Source organism: Sinocyclocheilus grahami, unplaced genomic scaffold (genome assembly GCF_001515645.1).
Source record: "Sinocyclocheilus grahami isolate Dianchi unplaced genomic scaffold, SAMN03320097.WGS_v1.1 scaffold30.1, whole genome shotgun sequence".
NCBI classification, from domain to species: domain Eukaryota; kingdom Metazoa; phylum Chordata; class Actinopteri; order Cypriniformes; family Cyprinidae; genus Sinocyclocheilus; species Sinocyclocheilus grahami.
In genome coordinates, this window is record NW_015505209.1 from 348,755 (window position 1) to 374,561 (window position 25,807).

Consider the following 25,807-nt stretch of genomic DNA (forward strand, 5'->3'; position numbering starts at 1 on the left):
TACTAAATCAATAAAAATACATGCACTGGTTAGTCATAATGAGAGACATCTGAACATTTGGAAAGATTTATCAATTAATTAACAGCTTTATGACTATGACCATAAATAGAATACATTTTAATCACTTAATGCAAACGAGCAGCCCTTCAGCATTTTCATATATTTATTAAAAAATACAAACCTTAGGTCAATGTGTCACGCTCTAGTGTACATGAATTTCCATCACCATGCTAGGGTGTTGTGAGTGGTAGATAGGGAGTTGCTAAACGGTTGCTAGGCGTTTCTGTGTGGTTAAACCAAAAGAGCCCACACCCTGATCATGTGATACCTGGATATGGCTCCAGTCCCTACTTCAGTGTAGATCTACGGGATTTATCCTGCTGTTCTAACATCCACCAGGCAAAAATTCGAAAAAGTCACACCTTCTACAAGCTGCAAGAATTCATTCATGTCTGTAAAACAAAGGGTGTTGAATGAATAATGAAGTTTTCATGTTAAAGAAAAACAAATAGGTTCAAGAAATTTATTTGAGAAATTGTAATCTACATTGAAACATCGTAGATGCAATATAAATCGCAGAAACATTGTTTCCCGCTGACAGAAGCATGCAGTGAAAAGGCTCAAATAAATTACTGCCTACAAACAGAACAGCTTAACAATCCCGTCAGCCTTTTAATGAAAATAAACTCTTTTATACAATACAAAAAAGAAAAAAAAGGGACAAAAAAAAATTAATAAAGCTGTTCCACATTGCCAGGGAGAACATCTTAAACTGTTAAATTATCATGAATGCACACATTAGTGGAATGTACAATTAATCCTTGTCGACTGTTAGAAAATGTTAAAATGAATCACTTGGTAAATAAATCAAGCTAATTGAATTATAAAGTGAGGATTGGATACTGTTAAATTCGGAAAACTTTAGTGCAGCAAGTGGCAATGAAATGTTTGCATTCAGAGTTACATAAAGCGTATATTAATGGGGATAAATTACTGAACCAGAAACCGAAGTAGTAAAATTCTTCATTGCTTGTGTGAACTAGTTGCCTGAAGCTTGCAAGCAATTATAGAGTTCAACTACATCAGACTTCATATTCTGAAATTCATATGGTCAGAACACTGTAGGCCATATCTTCAAATGTTCCCTCATCATTTCCATTATCAATCCATAAACCAGAGTTGCATAAAATTTGGCTAGATTCCAAGAATGCTTGTCTCGGCATATCGCTTGTTAACCTTAACTGGAGACGGCAATATCCATAGATCTCAGTCAGATTGCAATGCCAGGAGAACTACACATCGGATACAGATCTGTATCTTCATACAATCATGTTTAGTTTAGCAGGTCAAAACTGGAAAAAAAGCAGCTTTTTTATCATTGATGTTTGACAAACAAGCTCTGGATTGCAGCGTTAATTCTTTTGTTATTTTTTATTAATGCTGTTCTTCTGCAAAAGGTGGCGCCATTCGCACACTTTTCTCCTGCCGTTTCTGTCTATGGGATGGTTCAGCGAGGTGGACTCCACAGACTTCCTTGGATATGGGACCACAAGCGCAGTCTCAACCTGAAGAGGGTAGAAATATAATTCATCATTGATGTTTGACAAACAAGCTCTGGATTGCAGCGTTAATTCTTTTGTTATTTTTTATTAATGCTGTTCTTCTGCAAAAGGTGGCGCAATTCGCACACTTTTCTCCTGCCGTTTCTGTCTATGGGATGGTTCAGCGAGGTGGACTCCAGACTTCCTTGGATATGGGACCACAAGCGCAGTCTCAACCTGAAGAGGGTAGAAATATAATTCATCATCACTGTTCATTTTGATCCTTGCTGAATATGCTTAATTCAATTGTGGGATTCAGCAAAATAAATTGACAAAGAACTGAAGCTGGTTTATGAAACAGCTCCCACACACCTCATCATAAAACATAGCAGTAATAACTAGATAGATGTTCATTAAACCAGAGCTGCTAGCTATTAAAATGAAAATGACTGACTTGACCTTAAAAGGTTGCTTTAAAGCCTGAAAACTGGACTTTCACTCAGAGATGCAAACAAGTAAGGGGGAAAAAAGGTGAGAACATTGCGCAGATCAGGGGCATGCTCCAAACTGGATTTCTTTTAAAGATATTTGCTTTACATGCCGTTTTGTAGTTACTTTAAAGTTGTTGTTTTTTTATTACCTTATATGTTTTTCACCCCCCAAATAAATTGACAAAGAACTGAAGCTGGTTTATGAAACAGCTCCCACACACCTCATCATAAAACATAGCAGTAATAACTAGATAGATGTTCATTAAACCGGAGCTGCTAGCTATTAAAATGAAAATGACTGACTTGACCTTAAAAGGTTGCTTTAAAGCCTGAAAACTGGACTTTCACTCAGAGATGCAAACAAGTAAGGGGGAAAAAAGGTGAAAACATTGCGCAGATCAGGGGCATGCTCCAAACTGGATTTCTTTTAAAGATATTTGCTTTACATGCCGTTTTGTAGTTACTTTAAAGTTGTTGTTTTTTTATTACCTTATATGTTTTTCACCCCCCCAAAAAAAATCTTGTTGCAACATAATAAAGATTTTGAATATATTTGGTCAAAATCCCATGCTATTTAAGACAATATTGGCTGATTAGATGGCAATGCTGACCTAAAATGCAAAATGTTTGCCCTCTCTCTCCACCGTTCCCACATCTCAGACCTCAAATACATAAAATATTACCCTTTTTAGACAGTTTTTGAAGTAAAGAGTAAAGAAAATAGTATACAAAACATACTGAAACAACCAGTTCTTTATTTACCCTTGTAAGATCACAAGTACCCACAGGAGTTTGCATATAAGTCAATGCATATATGCATAAATTTAAATTGTGCTTTTTAAGTTGTTGATAATTATGAACAAGAATATTATATTTAAAATTAATTAAGTAACACTGCATTTCAGAAAAAGAACATCATACCAACAGTAAAATATGGTGGTGGTAGTGTGATGTCTGGGGCTGTTTTGCTGCTTCAGGACCATGAATTCTGCTGTTTACCAAAACATCCTGAAGGAGAATGTCCGGCCATCTGTTTGTGACCTCAAGCTGAAGCGAACTTGGGTTCTGCAGCAGGACAATGATCCAAAACACACCAGCAAGTCCACCTCTGAATGGCTGAAGGAAAACAAAATGAAGACTTTGGAGTGGCCTAGTCAAAGTCCTGACCTGAATCCTATTGAGATGCTGTGGGATGGCCTTAAAAAGGCGGTTCATGCTCGAAAACCATCGAACTTGGCCGAATTACAACAATTCTGAATAGATGAGTGGACCAAAATTCCTCCACAGCGCCGTAACAGACTCATTGAAAGTTACCGCAAACGCTTGATTGCAGTTGTTGCTGCTAAGGGTGGCCCAACCAGTTATTAGGTTTAGGGGGCAAACACTTTTTCACACAGGGCCATGTAGTTTTGGATTTTGTTTTCCCTTAATAATAAAAACCTTCATTTAAAACTGCATGTTGTGTTCACTTGTGTTATCTTTTCCTAATCTTTAAATTTGTTTGATGATCTGCAATATTAAAGAGTGACAAACATGCAAAAAAATAAGAAATCAGGAAGGGGGCCAACACTTTATCACATCACTGTGTGTGTGTGTGTGTGTGTGTGTGTGAATAACGATGATTATCATTAATTATTTTGAGCTTAAAAAAATGGATTTTTCTCAATTTTAAATACATGCTTTTTAATTTCACAACATATTAGAAGCGTTTTGTAAAAACTCTGGCTGGTACCTGTGGTCACTGCTTGTCATCAGTCTTCTGCTCGACTCCTTTGGCTTGGTTGGTGTGCTTGACTTTTGAATTCTGTTTGCTTGGGAGCCCAAAGGGTTGGCCCCTTTTCCTCTGGATGTGGGCCCCGGGGGCAGCTGCCGTCGGGCTTGAGTTTGGGGTGGAGGGCTCCGAGTTGGGTGGGGTTGATAGTGCAGGGGTGGGCTGGTGTGGTGATGGGGTGGGAGTGGACGCTTGACCTGCAGAAAACATGATGGTGCTTCAGCAAGAGTACTGTCCTGACTAGAAGAAATATTTGTTTGGTTTTAGGGGTGAAGGGATGATTAGTTATTAACATAGGTGAAGTCTGCTTCATGCATTTATATTCTTTAGCATTGTAAAACTTTTTTTTGTGAGATCAGGGAGTCTAGTTACATTTTGCATCACAGATAAAAACAAAGCATAGCTAAGAAAACTGAAAGCTGCATAGTGAATTCTGTTAGTATGATGGATGATTGACGTGTCTCACCGGGAGTGCTGCTGCTGGGCTCAGAGTCATCTGACATGGGAGGCTCCGCCTCTTCCTGGATTGTAGGGACTGAGGCGAGCAAACCTGCAGAGAAAAGAGAGAAAGAGGCTTTGTTGCAATTTTTCAAGTCAATCAAGTTGTCATCTGCATACAACTGAATAAATATACAGATGTCACATTACAAATACTCATTATCTCTTTGATGGACTGGGTTGTAAATTTACTGACATTATTTGATCTGTTAGTAAAATGCTGCAACTATTGATTTTTTTTAGGACACTGAAATCACGAGGACTTGTGTAGCAAGACCTCGTTTAATCTTAAAAAGCAATGTTCTCAGCCTTGTTTTTTTGCAATGTTATTTAACACTATTCTAAAAATTGCAATCAATGCAACAGATCCGGGCCCGTATTTATCAAGCCTCTAAGAATTACTCAGAAGAACACTGCTAAGAACTGACTTAAGTGTAAAAAAATTATTGGCTCAAAGCTGAGCTTAAAAGTTAGTTATCAAGCATCTCAGTTGTAATTTAAGCGAAGTGTAGGACTAAATCTTAAGTGACAGTCTTAGAAATTATTCACGACACTTTGCTGTGCCACAAACGGGATTTTGGACGATGACATAGGCATGAACCATTCTCTGAATAGATTTCCTTATTTAAGAATATTCTCAGATATATTCACATTGAATGGTGAAATTCCTAAGAGGAGTTTACATTCAACACACATTTGACAATGATACACACATTGGAAACGAAAGATAAACACGTTTTCCACCATGTCTTAATTAAAATTTAAACCAGTGTGCGGTTACCTGACCTGCCTATAGGGTTGTGCCGATAGATGATAGTCAAAGATATCGCCTGTTGCTGATGATGGCAAGACGATTATCATTATTATCCATCAAAAATAGACTAGGCGCCCATCTTCAGTGATGTAGTGCGGAGAGCCGCTTCAGAAAAGTGCGCGGCTGGTATAAACAAGCATAGATCAGAGTGGCCACGATCAGCTCCGGTGGCCGTGTTGGAGCCGTAACGCACCGCAGACATGTGCAGTGTAAGTAAGTGGTAAGAGATTTATTCATTATACAGTGTAGATAGCTTCACCGATTATAACGGGAGTGTTTTTTAAACAGCATAATACTCGTGCTAGACTGAAGTCAGTAATGATGTTCTTAATGTTCTTTGCTCATTTTCTGTTTGAATAACTGAGGAAATGTAACCGTTTGATTAACTGCTCATCGTCAAACATTACAAAACATTCTTCTCCTGAAAGATTTGCGCACGTCTCTGTCTCCTCAGCACCATCACAAGCCCCTACTGGCAACTCCTAACCACTTGAGAGACCTCTCGAGCTATAATAACTGGGAGAGTAAGAGTGATTCTTAGCTTTAAGAAATTTGATAACTTGCTTTTATACTTAAGTTTGAAAGTACTTTGTTTGAAAATTTCATGAATTCTCAGAACATAAGACTAAAATGACACTAGCTTGATAAATACAGGCCCAGATATCTTATGTATCTTGTCTTTTAAAATGGCAGCTTTGAAAAGCTTTTTCATTTATTACATCATCTGCAATCAATTTTTAGCTATTACAGCCTCTGCATATGTAATATTTTCCATTTTGTGTAAGCAAGTATGATCACTTCTCCATGCAGTCTAACTACAAACTATCTACGATCTCCATCGGGGTCAAAAACAAACTGCATCATTACAGTACTTAGAGCTACTGGGTCAAAGAAATTTAGTGAGAAATGACAGTAAATTACTGTACTGTAAATTACTGCAACTTCTTAAATAACCTCTTATACAAGCACTCAATATCATCAGAATGGTATTTTAGTTAGTGACAAAATGCTGTAATTTCCCATTTCCTCCATAGGAGGGCTGTAATAAACCTTACGTCATGATGGATAGGTACACTGTGTTACTCACTAAGGCCTCTGTAGTGCGACAACTGCTGGTAAACTTGTTTCATTCGTTCGATGTTGAGCCGGCTGCTCTCGGCATGGTTGATCATAGGTTTAGGATAGTCCACACCCACAATGCAGTTGGCCGCTTTCTGCACTGATTCTGGAGCATTCCATGGCTCGTAGATGTAGCGGTTAGGATAGTCTTTTAACTTCGGGATGTACCTCCTGTATGTGTGAATATAAGAGTTATATAACATATGCAAATAATTTCAAAATAAATATCATTTAAAAAAAAAAAAAAATTATAATTACATGCATTTTTATTACAAATTACTATATCAGTATTAAAGGCATATCATAATTTCTTAATATTTGTTATGGCATCTTGTGTGCAGCATAACTTGATGCAGCTTGTTATTTTCCAAGGTATTCTTCTGATATTCCTAATTTAGAAGTCTCCATAATGTCACAGCAGCTCTTTTGAATATGCAGTGGAAAGGCCTGAACCTGTGGTGGTTTACATAAGCCTTTATGCATCACAAATCTAAGAAACTCTCAAAATATATAACACCAGCCAGTGATTTAAGACATGCTTAGGTGTGGTTCAGGCCTGGTTTGTGTACCTGATGTAGTCTCCGCTGGGATCCGTCCTGCGGCCGAAGCCCACGGGACAGTAACAGTGGAAGAACTGCTGGAAAAACGCACTGCAAGACAGCCACATCCAGCTGCCCGCGTTCACGCTCCAGTCCGCATCCAACAACAACTCCTCAAACACCTGAGAGAAAGAGAGAGAGATTAAGAGAGGAAAAAGGAATAAAAAAGGAAAGAAGGTAAAGTTATGCCATCTTAATTACTTTCATTCCGCTTTCCCAACTGATCCACAGGTCTCCACGAGTGAGGAAACAGGCTACAGCATGTCTGGCCAGGTGGTGGATCCAGCCTTCCTGTCTTAGCTGGGTCATGATGGCATCGATCCAAGGGAACCCTGTCTGACCTTCTGCCCATTTAGCCAGCGCCTCAGGATTGTGATCCCAGGGGATCTGCACGCAGATGGGGTTTCCCTCCATACGGTCAAAGTTGGGGTTGTTGGTGCCTGCCGTGTAGAAAAACTCTCGCCACAGCAGCTGGCCGAAGAGCGAGAGGGGTGGACTGGACCGTCTCCGCAGCTAGACAAGTGCAAGAGGTCATGAAAACCGTCACGAAAAAATAATATTTTTACTATGCTGTGGCAGTTCTATGTCTTTTATAACAATACATGCATATTCCGGTAATTAATTCTCATACTACTGCCACATTTTCATTCTCTTCTACAAAACTTATGAACTATCCCACCTGTCATACTTTTTTTTTATGAGTACTGAAGTTCCCACGTATTCTTTTGCATCATTATCTGGACCAACTTATTAATTTTAATTAGTTTTGTAAATAAATTCATATTTCTATACTTGATCTCCTCAACTACTTTCAAGCATTTCAACATCAACCTTTAGATCAAAAGGACTTTTAAGATACATTAAGAAAAATACATTCATTCAAGTGTGTCCAGAACTTTGGCTAGTAGTGTATATTTATCCCTTTTTTGTGGTGTCCCCCAAGGCTCGATTCTGGGACCCTCTATTATTCAACATAAATCCATCTACTGGCAAGTGTAAATATTTGATTTGAACATCCACTTTCATGATTTCTATACTGGCTACCGTTGAATATTAAACTATTAAACTTCCACTTCTCTAAATTACAAACAATGCCATAAAATAACAATGACTTACCTTCATAAAAAGTTCCCGTAGACTGTAGTAAAACACGCGACATGACAGACAGCCGAATCGTAGGTAAGGACTAAGTCCAGTTGGGCTTGCGAACAGTGATTGAGCGGTTATTCTAGGCCTCTCAAAATTTGCTACCCAGGCCTGCATCAAAATAACATGATTAAATCAAATATAAAAAATTATAAAAATAAAAAAAATAACTATTTTTGACAGGTATATATATAACCATCATTCATTATTATTTTCTATAAATTTAAAAATACAACTGCATTTCAAGTAAATAATTAATAAGTCAATAGTCATTATTAAAATGCATTCTAAAATGTCTAACTTCATTAAGTATCACCATGTCTCACCTTTCTGTCTAAGTGTTTATTTAATCTTTCCAGGGCTTCTGTCTCACCACCCTTCCATACATGTGAGCGGTCACCCTGAGTCTTAAAACCCAGCTCCTTGAGAGAGGGTACGCCATAACGTTCATCATGATTTTCTGAGATCTGTGTCTGACACCTGGCCATCTGTTCTTGAGTGATAGTCGGCAATGGTTTCCTAGGAAGTTCGAGTCTGTTCACAATGGCTTGAAATCTCTTGAAAGTGAGAGGGGGGCTGTGGTTGTTCATTTCTATGATCCTGAGGGAAAAGCAAAAACACGTTTCAGATTTCACTGCCTAAAAGCAGCTATTTTTAGGTCTATATATCCTAGGTTGAATATTAATATAACTCAGAAGGAGAAATGTCTTTGTTTTAAACCAGTTTGATTTGATATTGCTGTCTGTTTGTTCAGAGTTTTAGTGTAGATAATAAACAATTTTCAAAGGCATCACTGAGTTAATTTCCGGTAAAAGTTTAAGCGAACTGATAGGGCTGTCAGACACCCAATATGTTTTATGTATGTGGATTAAACAACATTTAGTAAAAAATACACGCATTTTCTTCAAGGGCATGAACACACATTGCACATTACACTAACTGTTAGAATATATGGGGCCAATAAGTTTTTTTTTTTTTTTTTGAAAAGCAATATACAGTGGGTACGGAAAGTATTCAGACCCCCTTAAATTTTTCACTCTTTGTTATATTGCAGCCATTTGCTAAAATCATTTGAGTTAATTTTTTTTCCTCATTAATGTACACACAGCACCCCATATTGACAGAAAAACAATTTTGCATCATAAAATCTGCAAAAATGTCAACAATTCTGTGTTTTTCTGTCAATATGGGGTGCTGTGTGTACATTAATGAGGGAAAAAAATGTACTTAAATGATTTTAGCAAATGGCTGCAATATAACAGAGTGAAAAATTTAAGGGGGTCTGAATACTTTCTGTACCCACTGTATTTATTGAGCAAGGACATATTTAATATTACAAATGCTGTTCTTTTCATCAAAGAATCCTGAAAATCAGTGGGGCTCATTTATCAATCTAACGTAGAAACAAGCGCAGATCCGTGCGCACAAATCAGCTTACGACAGAGTTCACGTGTGATTCATTAAACATTCTTATGCCGCCAATCTCATCGTACGAATGTTCGCACATTGATAAATGTGGTGGCAGAAAACAATCGACATTTGAATATCACGCCCCTAAAAACACCCTGGTTTAGAAGCCTCGCCCCTAGAGTTTACGACACGGAGAAAGGAAACCTGGCCAAAAAGAGGAAGTAATCTCTTGAAAGAGAAATTGATCTTACTCCAAAAACACCCATTAACCTTGTAATTGCAAACAATTAGGCTGTTATATTAAAATTATAAATTATATTTTAAACTATAAAATAAAACACAAATTAGGCTATAGTGGCATTCATTATAAACAGCATACAAATGTCAAGCAAAACTGAAACGGCATTGGGCTCACAAGCCTGTCTCATACCACAAGAATCCAAATGTTTCTATTTTTGCAACATTTGTTTGCATATTCATTATGTAGCCTAAACATGGCTTTATACTTCAGTCATGTTCAAATATCCGTGTAAAATCCTTCACATGCGCAAAAATGTTTGTTTGGGTGCTGCACGCTGATTTTACAAGAGACCTTTTAAAATAAACAGTGTAACTTATGTATGGTTGACTGCATTTTAGTTTGATGATGAATGGCTGAAATGTCAGGCAACGGTAGAACTAATGTCGTTTGTGTGTGTGTGAGGCGCCTGTGCGATTAGATTGATTAAATCAAATAAAGATATAAAGAATAGAAATAAAATGCCTTAAGAGCGTCACAAACACGAGCGTAGCCTATAGCCTACTTGTTGCACAGTGTTTTTTTTCCTTTTGTTAATCTGTTAATTATATTATAGCCTATTATGTATTTTGCGTGATCCTATTTATTTTATTCCTTTTATAGACTTAATTTCTGTTTTTCTCCTTTTACAGAAGCGCTGCAGGTGCATGATGCGACAATTGAATCCTCATGGTCTTGTTTACGTGGATTTTCGCGCATATAAAGCTAAAGCCCTGTACAAAACAACAACGAAAAAGACATTCTAATCTTACTGGTTAACGATCGACTAATGAGCATCGTTTGACGGTCAGGAAAATAAAAATGAACAAAATGCTGTTATTCTACAATTCTCCACCGTATTTACTATGCTGCGCGCAAGTTCAGGTAACTCAAAAACATGCGTACACGAGCTGAGACCACCGCTCACGTCCATATCGATAAATTTCAAGTTTTGCATTGAAACGACCGTACGCCCAATTTTCTGTTGTACGTTCATTTCGTAAACGAGGCCCAGTGTATCAAGGTTTCCACTAAAATATTAAGCAGCACAACGGTTTTCTTTATTGGTAATAATAATAATAAATGTTTCTTAAGCACCAAATCAGCATAATGGAATGATTTTTGAAGGATCATGTGACACTGAAGACCAAAAATTCAGCTTTGCCATCACAGGAATAAATTACATTTTAAAATATATTAAAAAAGAAAACAGTTATTTCAATTAGTAAAAATATATCACAACATTGCAGTTTTCCTGTTTTAAAAAAAAAAATCAGATAAATGCAGCCTTGTTGAGCATAAAACACTTTTTGAAAAAAATTCCTACCTAAAAACACAAACTTTTAAACGGTAGTGTTATTATTTAATTTAATTATTAAAAGTAAAATATCAAACACTATGTGGTGGGATCAGTACAAATCTGAACTACTGAAAAAAAAACAACAACTTGTTGCCCTGATTGACATCAGTACAACCTTGTTTGATTATAGGACATACCACTTCTAGAACATTCTATTCCACCGATCGGTTTCAAATAACCTGAGGTTGCACGGCAAAAAGCCCAATTTTATTCTCAAGGAAACAAGGTCATTAAAGTAAAGTAATATTCGATCAGCTAGGAAAGTAGTTAGGGAAAGGTAACACATTTCCACACATTCTCCAAATGCAAGCACATATATGCCTGTCTGCCTCTGAGAGACTCAAAGAGAGGAGCTAATAGTCTCAGTGGCTCCTCTAAGAGAGAAACAACAGCCTTAACACATTAACAGCCTGTCCCTTATTTATAGTCCTAATCTTATACAACTCCTGTTTATATCCGTCAGGGGTAGAGCCCCTGCCATTGGCCGGTTTTCTTGGCATGGTGCGGAATCAGGGGGCACCAGTGTGCTCGGCTCGCACATGTTTGCAGGGGTGACTTGCATGCTGAGCTATTTCACCCTCCCACCCACAGCACATGTTTCACAGTGTGACCGCCAGAGCCGCTTTCCACCATCAGATGGCAGCAGCGAGTCTCATATCGTCCAGGAGAGCGACAGAGGTCATATACACACCCGCACATGCATTCACACGCGCTGCGCTTATGCTTGCAAGCTCATTCTCTTCCCCTCTGAATGAGACAGAGTCTGGGCGTATAACCAACATCCATCCCATTTATGTAACCTACGCAAAAGGACACTTGTTTTAAATTACACGTCAGGAGTAGTGGTATCTGCACAATGATCTGAGAAGGGGAGAGTCATTCTCTCCTGTTTGGTAATACTCTCAGGAAAGACATGAGAGAGAGAGAATGTGAGTTGCACATAAACAAAAGTGCAAGCCAGGGTCATGGTAATGCATAGTTCATTGTTATGTCACATTATGCTAAAAGTGCTGGCAAAGTTTATGGAGAAATCTAGTCAATGATTAGGGAATGTTGCCCTATGACTGCACTAACAAGGAGGTTTTTCTCTCTGGCCCAGTAGTTCAGATTTGTACCTGTCCTACTGACAACATTTTCATTATTCACTGTCCCTAATACCTTTTTTTTTTTTTTTTACTATGTTAGTAAATTGTATCAGTTTTTAGATTTCATAAGTGTTTAAAGTTTTCCTAAACAATTTGTCAAAAAAACCCACATACATCCATAAATATACTTACTATAAATAAAAACAACTTGTAAACGCTGGGAAAAAAATATATGTATAATTTATTATTATATTAACAATTTGTATTACATTTACAGCTAGAACATTTTCAGATATTACAAGTTTTATAAAATATATAATTATAATTACTTCAATTCTATAAAATAATAGCTGAAAATTATAATGTACATTAAAATTATAATTACATTAACTGTAAATGTAATGTCTGTACTATTAAAATAAGAATAATGTCAAATAAAACAGTAAAAAGAAAAACGTAAGAATAAATAATACTATAATATATTTACATGTACACGCACACAAGTTACCAACTATACATTTCTAGCTAAATAATAGCTGGAAATAATACTACTATGTAACTCCATGAAAGCTATGAATTTGATTTAAAAAATAAATAAATAAATAAAAAGGATTTTATACTAATAAATTACTTATACCTTTTTAAGTGGGAGAACTTGCACAATTGGTGGCTGACTAAATACTTTTTTGCCCCACTGTATAACCTCACAAGTATGGATGTCAATCAAACCAATCAACACATAACCATGATTGAGATGTTTTCCACCGATAGTGAAAAAGTTAAATGAGCAAACCAAAAGATTCATGCATATTTCAGTGATAATATCAATGCAGAAAAAAAAGAGCTAACAGCACACATAATGTGTTGCCTACCTAGCCTGATGGGTGAAAGGTACATGAGTAATGAACAAAAGATGAATTTCTGAAATTATATAATATCAAATAACAACTGCCCTATCAGGAAGTGGTAATGAGTTTTAGATTAGTTTCTCCAATAATGCTTATATATCGCCTGGTCATTAACGGTCTAAAATGGCATGCAAATGTTGGAGAAAATGAGAAACGTAGGCGCCGTGTCAAACCCATTGCCACATTTATCTCAAAAGAATAAAAAACTGATTCTCTATGATGGCAATTGAGACCTGAGTGAGTTTGGAGTGTCATATGATAATGTGTCTCTCAATGCTGTTCGATGAGAGCACTTATTTAGCTACACTTGTGAGGGGTACATTTCTGAAAATGTGATGTAGGGGTGATGCGGTAAAATAATAAATTGGCATTTCTAAATATTGCAATATTTTACAATACTGTACTCTTAAGCTTATCAGGTCTGTGAGGGAAATAATAATTTCACAATTTGTTTTGATTTGTCTGAACTCAGAATGCTTTAAGAATGTAATTATGCACCACATTTCAAAACGTTTGGACACGTTTCATTTTTGAAAAACTATATACCAAATAAATCACTGTAAAATGTCTGTATATGTTTTGTGACATTGATATCAATGTAATCTCACCATGTCTCTGCTGATTCCTGTAAACTACTTCAAAAACTTCAAAATCTTGAGGTCAGCAAGATATTTTTTTTGATCAAAAATTATAGTGAACTATCATTTATCATACTTTCTATTCATCTAATAATCCTGAACAAAACTGTTTCCACAAGAATATTAATCAGCACAACTATTTTCAACATCGATAATAATAATAAATGTTGTTTCTTGAGTATTAAATCAGCATATCAAAATGATTTCGGAAGGATCATGTGACACTGAAGACTGGAGTAATGATGCTGAAAATTCAGATTTGCCATCACAGGAATATATTTTAATATAATTTTTAATACATTAAAGTTATTTTAATTTGTAATAATATATTACAATATGAACATTTTACTGTACTTTTGCTCAAACAAATGCAGCATTGGAGAGCTTAAGAGACTTCTTTCAAAAATATTTGAAATAGTACTGACCCCAAATTTTAAACGGTAGCGAACAATTATAAAAAAAACCTCTTAAAATACTTCTGAATGGTCATCACTAGTAAAACAAGCTCATAAAAAATATTGTTAATACACTACCTGTCAAATATTGACATGCTTGAGTGAACTTAATACAGACAGTTTTATAGACAAATAAACTGCCCCTATAAATGAATTTCTTTACAAAACCTTAAAAAGTTTTATTGCATCTGTGAATGTGTGTCAATTTTCCATGAGCAATGTGTGAGAGTTCAGTCCATCACCCACCTGTCTGGACTGTAGAGCGTGTGAATGTTTCGTACCGCGGTTTCCACACCGTATTCCTGTGCCATTTTAATGATGGCTGCATCTCTTTCTTTGCCATAAGGCTCAGAGTCATATTCAAACGTGAGACGTGTGACATTCCACTCCTGAAAGAGACGAGAGATCAGATATATGTTAAAGAATGATACAAATACTAAAACTAACTAGAACAAAATCAAAGTGTAGTATCTTTACTCCTTATTTCTAACCATATAAAAAGCAGTACATACAAAAATTGTTACATAAAAGAGAAGGCAAATTCTTGGGAGTTAACATCATTGACAAACTGCTGCTTTTGACAGCAAGTGATATAGTAATTTAGTGTTATATTACCAAAAAAGGCCTGAAAAGGAAAACCATTACTAAACATTTCAAAATCCTTTCACACATCGCTCAGGCAGTCGTCACAAAAACGGATGCTGTGCAACTCAGCTGTTCTGAAGAAGTGTACTCTAGGCAGATTCTGTGACTTCTTGGTTATACAAGTGCACTTTGAAGGGCTGGTGTGCTGGTGCCCTCACCCCTTGCATAAACAGCACTATTAACCTGCCAAAGGGTTCGTACAAGCCACTTGACTGATGCATTGCCGTGCTTGAGAGAGAGAAGACTGCATGAAAATTAGATCTTTCATAACAAACTACTCTAAAATGCTGGTGTAAATTGATCAGGAGTCAGGACTCAGATGTTTAGCTGAATACGGAATTACTGGAGAATCTAAATGAGAAATTTAAGAGCTGTGGGATGCATTGAACTTTATTACTTTAGGTTAGGGATTTGAGTCCCCTAAATCCAAGGATGCACAATGGTAAAGAGATGATTGCCTTAGCAAGCATAGCTAGTAAGCATTTATATCAGGGTTCCCACACATTTCGAGCAATGCATTTCCATGATGTTTCTAGTTGTGAATGACAAAGTAAGGAAAATGAGATCTAGGATTTGAAAAATAATTATTTAAGAGATTGCACACACAAGGAGCAGTTTCCAATCAATTATTATTATTTTTTATTATTTTTTTTACAGCTGAGTGCAAGTAGAAAAAAGATTTTATTCATTTCCATTACATTTTTTGTGAAATTGGATTTTTAACACTAAACCGAGTTAAACTGTAAAATTGTGAGATCTTGTGCTAATGAATAAAAAAATACTGCAAAAAAATGTATATATATATATATATATATATATATAATAAACACTTTCCAGAATAATGCAAGAATAATGCATATAGTTAATTACATATTAGAACATATACACCATCGCTCAAAAGTTTTTCATTTCATTCAGCAAGATGCATTAAACTGATCCATGTGACTGTAAAAGTCCAAATATTTCTATTTGAAATAAATGCTATTCTTTCAAGCTTTCTATTCACCAAAGAATCCTGAAACAAAATCAGTTTCCCCAAAAAACAACCATTTACAACAATGATAACCGTAAGAAATGTTTCTTGATCACAAAATCAGCATAATAGAATGACTTCTGAAGGATCATGTGACATTGAATATTTAAAATATTTTACTAAATAATATTTCTCAACATTACTGTTTTTACTATGTTTTAGATCAAATAACCACAGCATTGGAGAACATAAGGAAGTTCTTTCAAAATTACAAAAAAAAAAATTACTGGTTAAAAACAAATAGAAATATTTGGACTTTTACAGTCACATTAAAAGTGAGCTTATGTTAAAATATGCTCAGTCAAATCCACTAACCAAACACATGAACATTAGGGCTGTCGCGGTGAGGGAATTTCCCTTGCGGTAATTTTGAGTGGTTCAATAGCGCGGTATGCGGTTTTACCGCCATAAATTATATATATACATACACACACATATATATATATATACAGTGGGTACGGAAAGTATTCAGACCCCCTTAAATATTTCACTCTTTGTTATATTGCAGCCATTTGCTAAAATCATTTAAGTTAATTTTTTTCTTCATTAATGAACACACAGCACCCCATATTGACAGAAAAACACAGAATTGTTGACATTTTTGCAGATTTATTAAAAAAAGAAAAACTGAAATATCACATGGTCCTAAGTATTCAGACCCAACGCTGATTCATTCATTCAAAGAGACGTAATGAAACGTGCTGTTGAAATAATTTTAACTTTGAGCGCCACTTTAGAAGGCTCAGCTGACCAGCTATGCGTCGATGCTAAGACAGAGATTTCGCTTTCCTTGAACATGATAACCTATTTTCACATATATATATATGACTCGGCCTGGAGGACAGACGCAAGTAATCGCGCACGCTCAGTCGATCTCGCTCTCATTCACTGTCCGTTTAGGCTTGTTAAGTGCAAATCTACGGAGCCTCTGTACAAATCAGCATGGTACACATTGTTATCATTACTAACTTGTTTAATATTCAGTCCATATGCATGAAGTGTAAAATGAGAAGGGCATAACCTTACGAAAAAATAAAACACGGAAAAATCGCGGTTGCTGTGGTTCTTGCATTCCTCTGCGGTTTGCTCGTCAATAGCGCGGTATTGCGATATTGCGGTTATCGCGACAGCCCTAATGAACATACCGAAAAACTCAGCATTGCTTTGTGCAACAGTATATACTCAGACCTGATGGAAACTTTCCATGCTTCAAGTTGTCAGACATAACTGTTTAGATTTTAAAAGCCAAAGTGAGACTAAAAGACACAAGACAAATATCCTGAGAGAAATAAAGACCTTGAAGAGTCTCGGGAAGACATCCGTTGGCTGTCCTCGCACCACAAAAAGCCTTGAATTCAGTTTCCTCAAACTTGTATCCAAATCTTCTAAAGATTCCAGTAAAAACCTGCCAAAGAGAAAATGTCTAACATTATAATATTTACAAAAGTTAAAGGGGTCCTATTATGCTCTTTTACAAAGTCTTGATTTTGTTTTGGGGGTGTACTAGAACAGGCTTTCATACTTGGTTGTTCGAAAAACAGATTATTTTTCACATATTTTACATTATTACAACACCTCTCACCCCAGTCTGGCATGAACGGCTTGAATAGTTCCTGTATCAAATGAAGGCTGAAATACAAGTGGGCTGTAATTGGTTAGCTGGGCCAGTGTGTGTTGTGATTGGTTAGCTGGGCCAGTGTGTGCTGTGATTGGTTAGCTGGGCCAGTGTGCGTTGTGATTGGTTAGCTGGGCCAGTGTGTGTTGTGGCGCCTGGTCGGGAAATGTCATGCCCCTTACCACAGTCAGTGTAAATATTGCGTCAAACTCAAATCAATTTGAGCGCGATTTAAACCCTGATGATTGTAACCACTCTAAGTTCGTCTGCCTTGGAAAAGCTAGCGTGTCTCCGACATAGTGATAACACTCGTTGCCTTCTCTAGTGCAGCTCAACCAGGTCTCGTCCCATTCGTCGATATTTGTGATATCACAAATCCTGGAAAATATGCGTTGTAGTCCAAACGAGTCGTTCGTTGTAGTTTTTGAAAAGTGATTTCTGTAGAATAAAATATCTCCTTTTGAAGTGGACTCTGAGCTTTGTAACTTTGCAGACCTTTTTTAGCAGCAACATTACAGACTAACTAAAGTTGAAAAAGTGAAAAAGCATAATAGGACCCCTTTAATATGAATATTCCATGACCTTGTAAGTAGTGCTAAATTTTAGAAGTTTTTACCAACTAGCAAGAGTTACCAGGAGTTATTTCTCACTAAGGAAGTGTACATGACCTGTTGTAACATGTAAGATAAAATCAATTTACATATTTTAAGTAAAAATGCAAATGATTTTCAGCAAATTGCAATATTAATAGCACCTTGCACTGATCACCCAAATCTCTATTGGTTGTTATTGATTCAGGTTTCATTGGAAAATTCTATCTTGCCACCAAAATACTATTTAACCTCTTACATTCTTCCTCATTCTACCTCTTACAACTCTAGCTTGCTACTCCTAATATACTTTTTAAAATAGGTAGCAGTGAATAAAATCTGTGTTTTAACCAATGTATTGTCCTTGCTCGTTATCTTCCTTTCTAAGCATTTTTCTGAACGATGATCTGTTGAATGTTCTGAGAGAGAAAATGGAGCAAATGAATTACAAATGTGTAAAAATACTCCACAAGTGCCTAACTGAAACACACGGACTAATTAAGGTTAATATTTTTATATATCAGGCTAAAAATCATGCCCAAAAATAATTGAAAAGAAAAAATGAATTAAACAACAGATCTGCTTCATTGTCATTTGTGAGGAAAACGAGAACGATCCTTAAAGGGGTAATATGATGCGATTTCAAGTTTTCCTTTCTCTTTGGAGTGTTACAAGTTGATTGTGCATAGATAAGATCCCTGAAGTTGCAAAGACTAAAGTCTCAAAACCAAAGAGATATTCTTTATCAAAGTTAAGACTCTGCCTAAACCGGCTCGTTCTAACACGCCCCCACATATCTACCTCACTATGTGGAAATATTAGCATAATGCCGCCCAAATGTTCATGCAAAGAAAGAAGGTGTGGTTTCAGTAACCGCAGTTAGTGTTGAAGCAGCATGTCAGGGAGACGCTGTGTGTTTCTAGGCAAAAGAAAAAGTTCTTTATTTGGCCTTCTGAAAGTAGATGCATTTAGGAATCTTTAAGATTACTTACAACAGAACAGCAATGCATTTTATGGACGACCGTTTCGTGAACCTAGGAGAGGAGGTAATTCTGACTTTGCTATGACAATCTGGCGCTTCTGAATCAGCTACTGTTTTGTTATTAGTTTAAGTATTTGCTATTGACTGTTCAAATGCCGAGTTTTGCGCATCATGTGTGTGTGCGCGAGCGAGAGCGAGAGCGAGAGAGAGAGAGAGCGCAAGAGGGGTGGGTCACATCACAGTGGAGTCAGCTGTCTTAACCGTGGCTTGTGTACTGCACACATACCAGCTTCATCACTGTGTCTGTCACGCGACTCTGTTCCCCTTTCGGCTCTGTCTTTACATTTATTTTGAAAGCTGAAGCTCGCCATTATGGTAAGGGGCGTTACATTTCCGACGAGTGCTTGCGGTGTTTGGCCAATCACAATGCACTGGGTCAGCTGGCCAATCAGAGCAGACTGCGCTTGTCGGAAGGAGGGACTTTGTAGAAAACGAAGTGTTTGAGAGAGGCGGGGCATAGAGGACCTACAATAATGTACAGTATTCGAAAAATAATGTGTTTTTTGAACATTAAAGCATGTCAACATATTCTGTAACACCAAATAATTATCTTTAAAAAAAGCATCATATGACCCCTTTAAAGACACTTTGTGATAGATTTGTACATACATTTTAATCGCGCGATTGAATTTAGAATATTTTTTACACGTAGCCCACGTTTGTATAAATTCTGTCTCCAAACTGCATGCGTTCGACTTCGCCGACAGGCACATTCAATGACGCAATAATGAAATTGGTAATTTTAGCTGTTATATAAAACCAAAGTGGGCGTGAGCAAAACGAATAACGTTAGCCAGCTTCCACATAACGTTAGTTTAATGGTCTGAACGCTGTAACGGCACCACCACAATTAACGTTATACACATTTCATGCAATTAACGATTAATTCAGCACGTATTTTAAAAATAGAAATAACATACTCCATTGGACTTATAGATGTTGAACTGAAGTGTCCAGATGACTTGTAAAGTTCGTTCACCTGCTGTAAGCAGTCGGGCCCCTTACGAGTCAATATTTTACGCTTTTTATAACGTATATGGGTAATACAAAGTCAGAATGTAATTTTTGTGCTTAAATAAGATCTCTGCACAAGTATTGCCTTAAATGACATAGCAGAGCATCAGCTAACGTTACCATGCGAGTCGATGCATGCCAGGGCTAAAACATAACAGTGGCTGTGCAAAAGAGCTGCGTAGTTACACGCCACCATATCTTTACCCTTTACGTACGCCTGTTTATAACTAAAACAAAAGGCACGAACCTCCATCTGTTAACTCCCACGTTGGCTGAGCCTGCAAACCACGGGTCCAAAACATAAACACACCGTACAGTATCCGCGCCATTGAGAGCTTCCTGCAAAGCCGGATTATCATGAAGCCGCAGCCCTTTGCGAAACCAATGCACGGAATTCACCACCATAGTTGCAATTTATTCCATCCTAAAGGCTGAGTGAAGTCGATGGTAGTCCAAAAGCGTAAACAATCCCCGATTTCAGCTGTCCAGGACTCAGTGAAGTTTGAGATGAGGAGCAGCCACTGTAGACGCTCTCGTATCTTCCATTGGGCAGCACACAATATGACACGTGTAACGTTACGGATTACCGGAATGAGTGACTCGGGTTTGCGAGCTGCTATTGGTTCAGCCCCACGGTGGAAATCCAGCCCCGTCACGTTTCTCTGGTGTGTTGTTCGCCGTGTCCGTGGGAAATAATCGTCAAATTATGACATCAGGATCATGCAACTGGAAAAACGCGCGCGTAAGTGTTCTGAGGTAAAGACGGCAAGTCTTTGTTAAATATATGCACTGAGCATAACACGAGAGGACATGACGGAAATGGAAAATATATGTATCATATACACAGGTATCCCAGTTGTGGATACCTGTTGAGTCGGTCTACATGTTTTATAAGCATAAACTGAAGAACGCACTTGCATTAACGTGTTTACAATTAAGTGGTGTTTAGCGCCCCCTCGTGGTAGTTCTTCGCATAGCTGTGCTCAGATAAAACAAGGTTCAGATTAGGGTCAATTAACTTTTAAGGCTATTGTGGCTGACAAGTCAAGTTTGCCTCACACATCCATGGCCCAGTGCTTTAAGCCGTCTGACTGTTTTTTTTAATAATATGGATAAATTTGTATATCAATAGTGTAACAATGTAATCTATACTGTAGTATAATACATTATTGCTGCTGTTGTTATTATTGTTGTTGTTGTAATATAATACATTCTTCTTGTTTTTCTTGCAGTTAGTAGTACTAATCATAATAATACTGTATAATAAATATATTTATTTATAATACATATTAGTGTACTGTACATCAATAACAATGTAGTATATATTGCAATACTATAATATATTATTGTTGTTGTAGTAATATACTACAGTATTATTATTGGTGGTAGTGGTGTTAGTACTAGTTCTAATCATAATAAAATTGTATAATAATTCAAATATGTATATAATTTATAAATGATCCTGAAATGGTCCTCAGCGCTTCAGGACGCGCAGATGGGGGAAGCGAGCTGGCGCGCTAGTCAAGCTCAGACTGCGCGGTTTTCGAACGCCGTTGCCTAGCATCCATCTGGCGAATCTCCGCTCTCTACCAAACAAAACGGACAAACTTCTGCTCTCCCGGACAAACAAGTATTTTTTAAACTCTGCTGCTCTGTGTTTCACGGAAACCTGGCTGAATGACGCCATTCCGGACAGCGCGCTTAATCTGCCAGACTTTAAGCTGTTCAGAGCAGACCGCGACGCAGAATCAAGGGGGAAAATCGCGCGGCGGCGGGACATGCTTTTACATCAATGAGAGGTGGTGTACAGATGTAACTGTGTTGGAAAAGATGTGCTGTCCCGATCTAGAAATGCTCTTCATTAACTGTAAGCCTTTCTACTCGACGCTGGCATTTTGCTCGTTCATTCTCGTGAGTGTTTACATTCCTCTGCAAGCGCACGTGAGCCTGGCTTTACAGAAACTAGCAGATCTGATCACAGACACAGAGCAACAACACCCGGACTCTGTTTGAATCATTCTCTGAGACTTTAATAAAGCAAATCTTTCCCGTGAACTGCCAAAATACAGACAGCATGTTACATGTCCCACCAGAGACAGTAATATACTGGATCACTGTTACACCACAATAAAGAATGCATATCATTCTGTCCCACGGGCAGCTTTGGGGCTCTCTGATCACTGTTTGGTTCATCTTACACCGACCTACAGGCAGAAACTAAAATCATCTAAACCTTTATTAAGGACTGTAAAAAGATGGACTAATGAAGCAGAGCAGGATTTACAAGCCTGCTTCGACCTAACTGATTGGAGTGTCTTTGAAGCCGCTGCCACCGATCTGGACAAGCTCACAGACACTGTAACATAATATATCAGTTTCTGTCAAGACATGTGCATTCCAACCAGGACTCATTTAACCTACAACAATGACAAACCATGGTTCACTGCAAAACTCAGACAGCTCCGTCAGGCTAAAGAAGATGCTTGCAGGAATGGGGACAGATTCTTGTATAAACAGGCCAAATACACACTAGAAAAGGAGATCAGAGTGGCAAAGAGGAATTATTCTGGAAAGCTAAGGAACCAATTCTCTTCCAGTGTCCCTGCTTCAGTGTGGAAAGGTCTGAAAGACATCACAAATTACAAGAAACCATCCCCCAGCACTGTGGAGAATCAACAACTGGCAGACGATCTGAATGAGTTCTATTGTAGGTTTGAAAAAACACCATTCACACCTCCGGCAACCCCCCTTTTCCCCCCTCCAGCACTCCAGATCAGTGAAGATGACGTGTGTCAGGACTTCAGAAAGAACAAGAGAAGAAAGGAACCAGGCCCAGATGGTGTGACACCAGCCTGTCTGAAATCCTGTGCTGACCAGCTGGCCCCCATCTTCACACAGATCTTCAACAGATCACTGGAGCTGTGCGAAGTCCCCTCATGCTTCAAACGCTCCACCATCATCCCCGTCCCAAAGAAACCCAAAATTACTGGACTTAATGACTACAGACCTGTGACTCTAACGTCTGTGTCCATGAAATAAATTGAAAGATTGGTTTTGGCTTATCTGAAGGACATCACTGGACCCTTACTGGACCCCCTGCAGTTTGCCTACCGAGCAAACAGGTCTGTGGATGATACAGTCAACATGGAACTGCACGACATCCTGCAACATCTGGACAGACCAGGGACTTATGTGAGGATCCTGTTTGTGGACTTCAGCTCGGCTTTCAACACCATCATCCCAAACCTCCTCCTGTCCAAACTAACTCAGCTCTCCGTGCCCACCTCTGTCTGTCAGTGGATCACCAGCTTCCTGACAGACAGGCAGCAGCTAGTAAAGCTAGGAAAATTCTCATCCAGCACCCGTACAATCAGCACTGGCGCCCCCCAGGGTTGTGTTCTCTCTGTCAGAGCCGGGGCTTGAACTAGGGTCTCTGGCGTGAGAGTCTCAATTTCCGCCACTGAGCCAGTTGAACCCAATAGTCAGATGCGTTCTCAAATGAACTCAGAAGAGTTTATTTAACAAAAAAAAAAGAAAGGTTACAAAAATCCTTTCCTTAATGAAAGCCACAAAACAGAAAAATCTTCAGTCCAAAAAGGATCCAAAAAGGAGAATAATAATCTCTAAAACAAAAACTCAGGAAAAAGACAAAACAGCCAACTTAAACACAGGGAAACAATCCAAAAAAACTTTCGAAGTATAGTTCTTTGAACTAGAGCAGACTTACGGCAGCAGCTGGCTTAGGAACAACAATAACCAAGCAAAGAAACAAAGGAAGTGACCAGTTTAAATACACAGCCCAGAACGAGGCACATCTGAAAACAATAGCACTGATTACAAGAGGCACACCATTGACACGAGAGTACCATAGGGACCTGACTGAGACATACAAAGCAAAAACTCTGACACTCTCCCCACTGCTCTTCTCCCTCTACACCAATGACTGCACTTCTAAAGACCCCTCTGTCAAGCTCCTGAAGTTTGCAGACGACACTACAGTCATCGGCCTCATACAGGACGGAGACGAGTCTGCTTACAGACAGGAGGTTAAAGAGCTGGCTGTCTGGTGCAGTCTTAACAACCTGGAGCTGAACACGCTCAAAACTGTGGAGATGATAGTGGACTTCAGGAGGAACCCCCCTGCTCTCCCCCCACTCACCATCATGGACATCATTGTAAGCATTGGGCACCACAGTCTCTTAGGACCTGAAGTGGGACACTCACATTGAGTCCATTGTTAAAAAGGCCCAGCAGAGGCTGTATTTCCTTCGCCAACTAAGGAAGTTCAACCTGCCACAGGAGCTGCTAAAACAGTTCTACTCCGCCATCATTGAATCCGTCCTCTGCACTTCAATAAATGTCTGGTTCAGCTCAGCTACCAAATCTGACCTCAGAAGGCTACAAAGGATAGTCCGGACTGCTGAGCGAATCACTGGTACAACCCTCCCTTCTCTCCAAGAACTGTACTCATCCAGAGCGAGCAAAAAGGCTGCCAAAATCACTCTGGACCCCTCACATCCAGCACACTCCCTCTTTGAACGGTTGACAACTGGTCGACGCTACAGAGTACTGCGCACCAGAACGGCCAGGCACAGGAACTGTTTCTTCCCTCAGGCAATCCATCTCATGAACACTTGACAATAAACGTGGAACACACAACACTATTATACATTTATTTATTTAACACACATACTTTTTTACATTTCAAATTTGCAAATATCATACCTGTACATAAATAATTGTCTATATTATATATTGTGTTTTTGCTATTTTGTACATTGTCTATTTTGTATATTTGTATATTATTCTTTTTATTATCTATGTCCTGTCTTGTCACTGTCATTCTGTTGCACTGTGGATCACTGGATCAACATTACTGTCCAAAAAATAGACTAAACCCAATCCCTACCCCTAAACCTAAACCTGCCCATAATTTATTCTTAAAATCAGTGTGAAATGATAGCTCATTTACAAGGGTGTAGAAGAACCTAACCCTGATCGTAAGCCTAAAACAGATATTTCCTGAAAAGTTATCCCTCAATTCTGACTGGTTAAATGCAATGTTGTTCCAGGATCAACAAGGATGTTGATCCAGGAACATGTTGTACTTGGTGAAATCACGTCACCGGCATTTTACATAGGGTGCTTGTGGTGGCTGATGGGGTCCCAGAAGTCGCTGGCATGGTCAAGGTTGCACTGGTGGTTGGTGGCATTTTGTATGATGTGGAATGCTGCTTCCATTTACAAACATCTTAATGATTCTGAAAATCATCTCTCCTTAAAGCTTTAGTTGTACAGTAGATACAGTGGAAATGTAGTGCTGGTCTGCAGCCCAATCCGCATTTGTGAAAGTGAAATCTAAAATATAAAGAAAAAATAGTAAACACTCAATTCCTGTAAATCTAGAGGGCTGCACAAGGTAACTCCAATCATACTCAAACTTTTTTCCCCATTTTGTGTGTGATTGTTTAATGGGATATGCTCAAAAACATGAAATGTCTATACAATTCTCTCAAAAGATAAATACACAAAAATAGAGTCTAACCCTGCGTCTCAATGTTCATACTATCCATCCTAAATAGTATTTGAGATTAGAATAAGTGTGTCCCAAAGCATAGTATGTTGAAAAGAGTATGCCAAAAGACCCCGGATGGTCTACTATTTCAGGTTAATTTTTGAAGTCTGGATCCATGCATACTCTTATGGCTAAAATTGCCCACAATCCATTGCGCTTTGGCAAAGGATTCGGTCCAATG

The 25,807-nt window shown here is 38.0% G+C and overlaps 1 protein-coding gene across 3 annotated transcripts; it reads right to left on the reverse strand.

Moving 5' to 3' along the window:
• Positions 1–463: 463 nt before the first annotated feature.
• Positions 464–20,925, reverse strand: LOC107572103 (cryptochrome-2-like). Of its 3 annotated transcripts, none has more exons than XM_016258526.1 (11): positions 20,299–20,925; positions 17,087–17,195; positions 14,359–14,501; positions 8,306–8,579; positions 7,950–8,090; positions 7,035–7,346; positions 6,804–6,955; positions 6,203–6,405; positions 4,270–4,353; positions 3,765–4,000; positions 464–1,565 (listed from the first exon to the last, which is right to left on the reverse strand). In XM_016258526.1, the coding sequence occupies exons 1-10, from the start codon at positions 20,454–20,456 to the stop codon at positions 3,771–3,773; spliced, it is 1,806 nt and encodes a 601-aa protein (XP_016114012.1). In that variant the 5' UTR covers positions 20,457–20,925; the 3' UTR covers positions 464–1,565; positions 3,765–3,770. The 3 variants fall into 3 exon arrangements, with proteins under 3 accessions (XP_016114012.1, XP_016114004.1, XP_016114019.1); XM_016258518.1 differs by lacking the exon at positions 464–1,565 and adding an exon at positions 1,599–1,778 and having other exon boundaries at positions 20,299–20,924; XM_016258533.1 differs by lacking the exons at positions 464–1,565; positions 17,087–17,195 and adding an exon at positions 1,599–1,778 and having other exon boundaries at positions 20,299–20,376.
• Between the last annotated feature and the right edge of the window lie 4,882 nt (positions 20,926–25,807).

What these genes read in the sequence shown, in the direction of transcription:
- LOC107572103 (XM_016258526.1), bottom strand. Translation starts at nt 20,456, where the DNA reads ATGGTGGTGAATTCCGTGCATTGGTTTCGCAAAGGGCTGCGGCTTCAT. An exon ending in CCCAGCGGAGACTACATCAG is followed by an intron (nt 6,406 to 6,803) that starts GTACACAAACCA and finishes TCACACATACAG; the next exon opens with GAGGTACATCCCGAAGTTAA. An exon ending in GCCCAGCAGCAGCACTCCCG is followed by an intron (nt 4,001 to 4,269) that starts GTGAGACACGTC and finishes TGTTTTCTGCAG; the next exon opens with GTCAAGCGTCCACTCCCACC.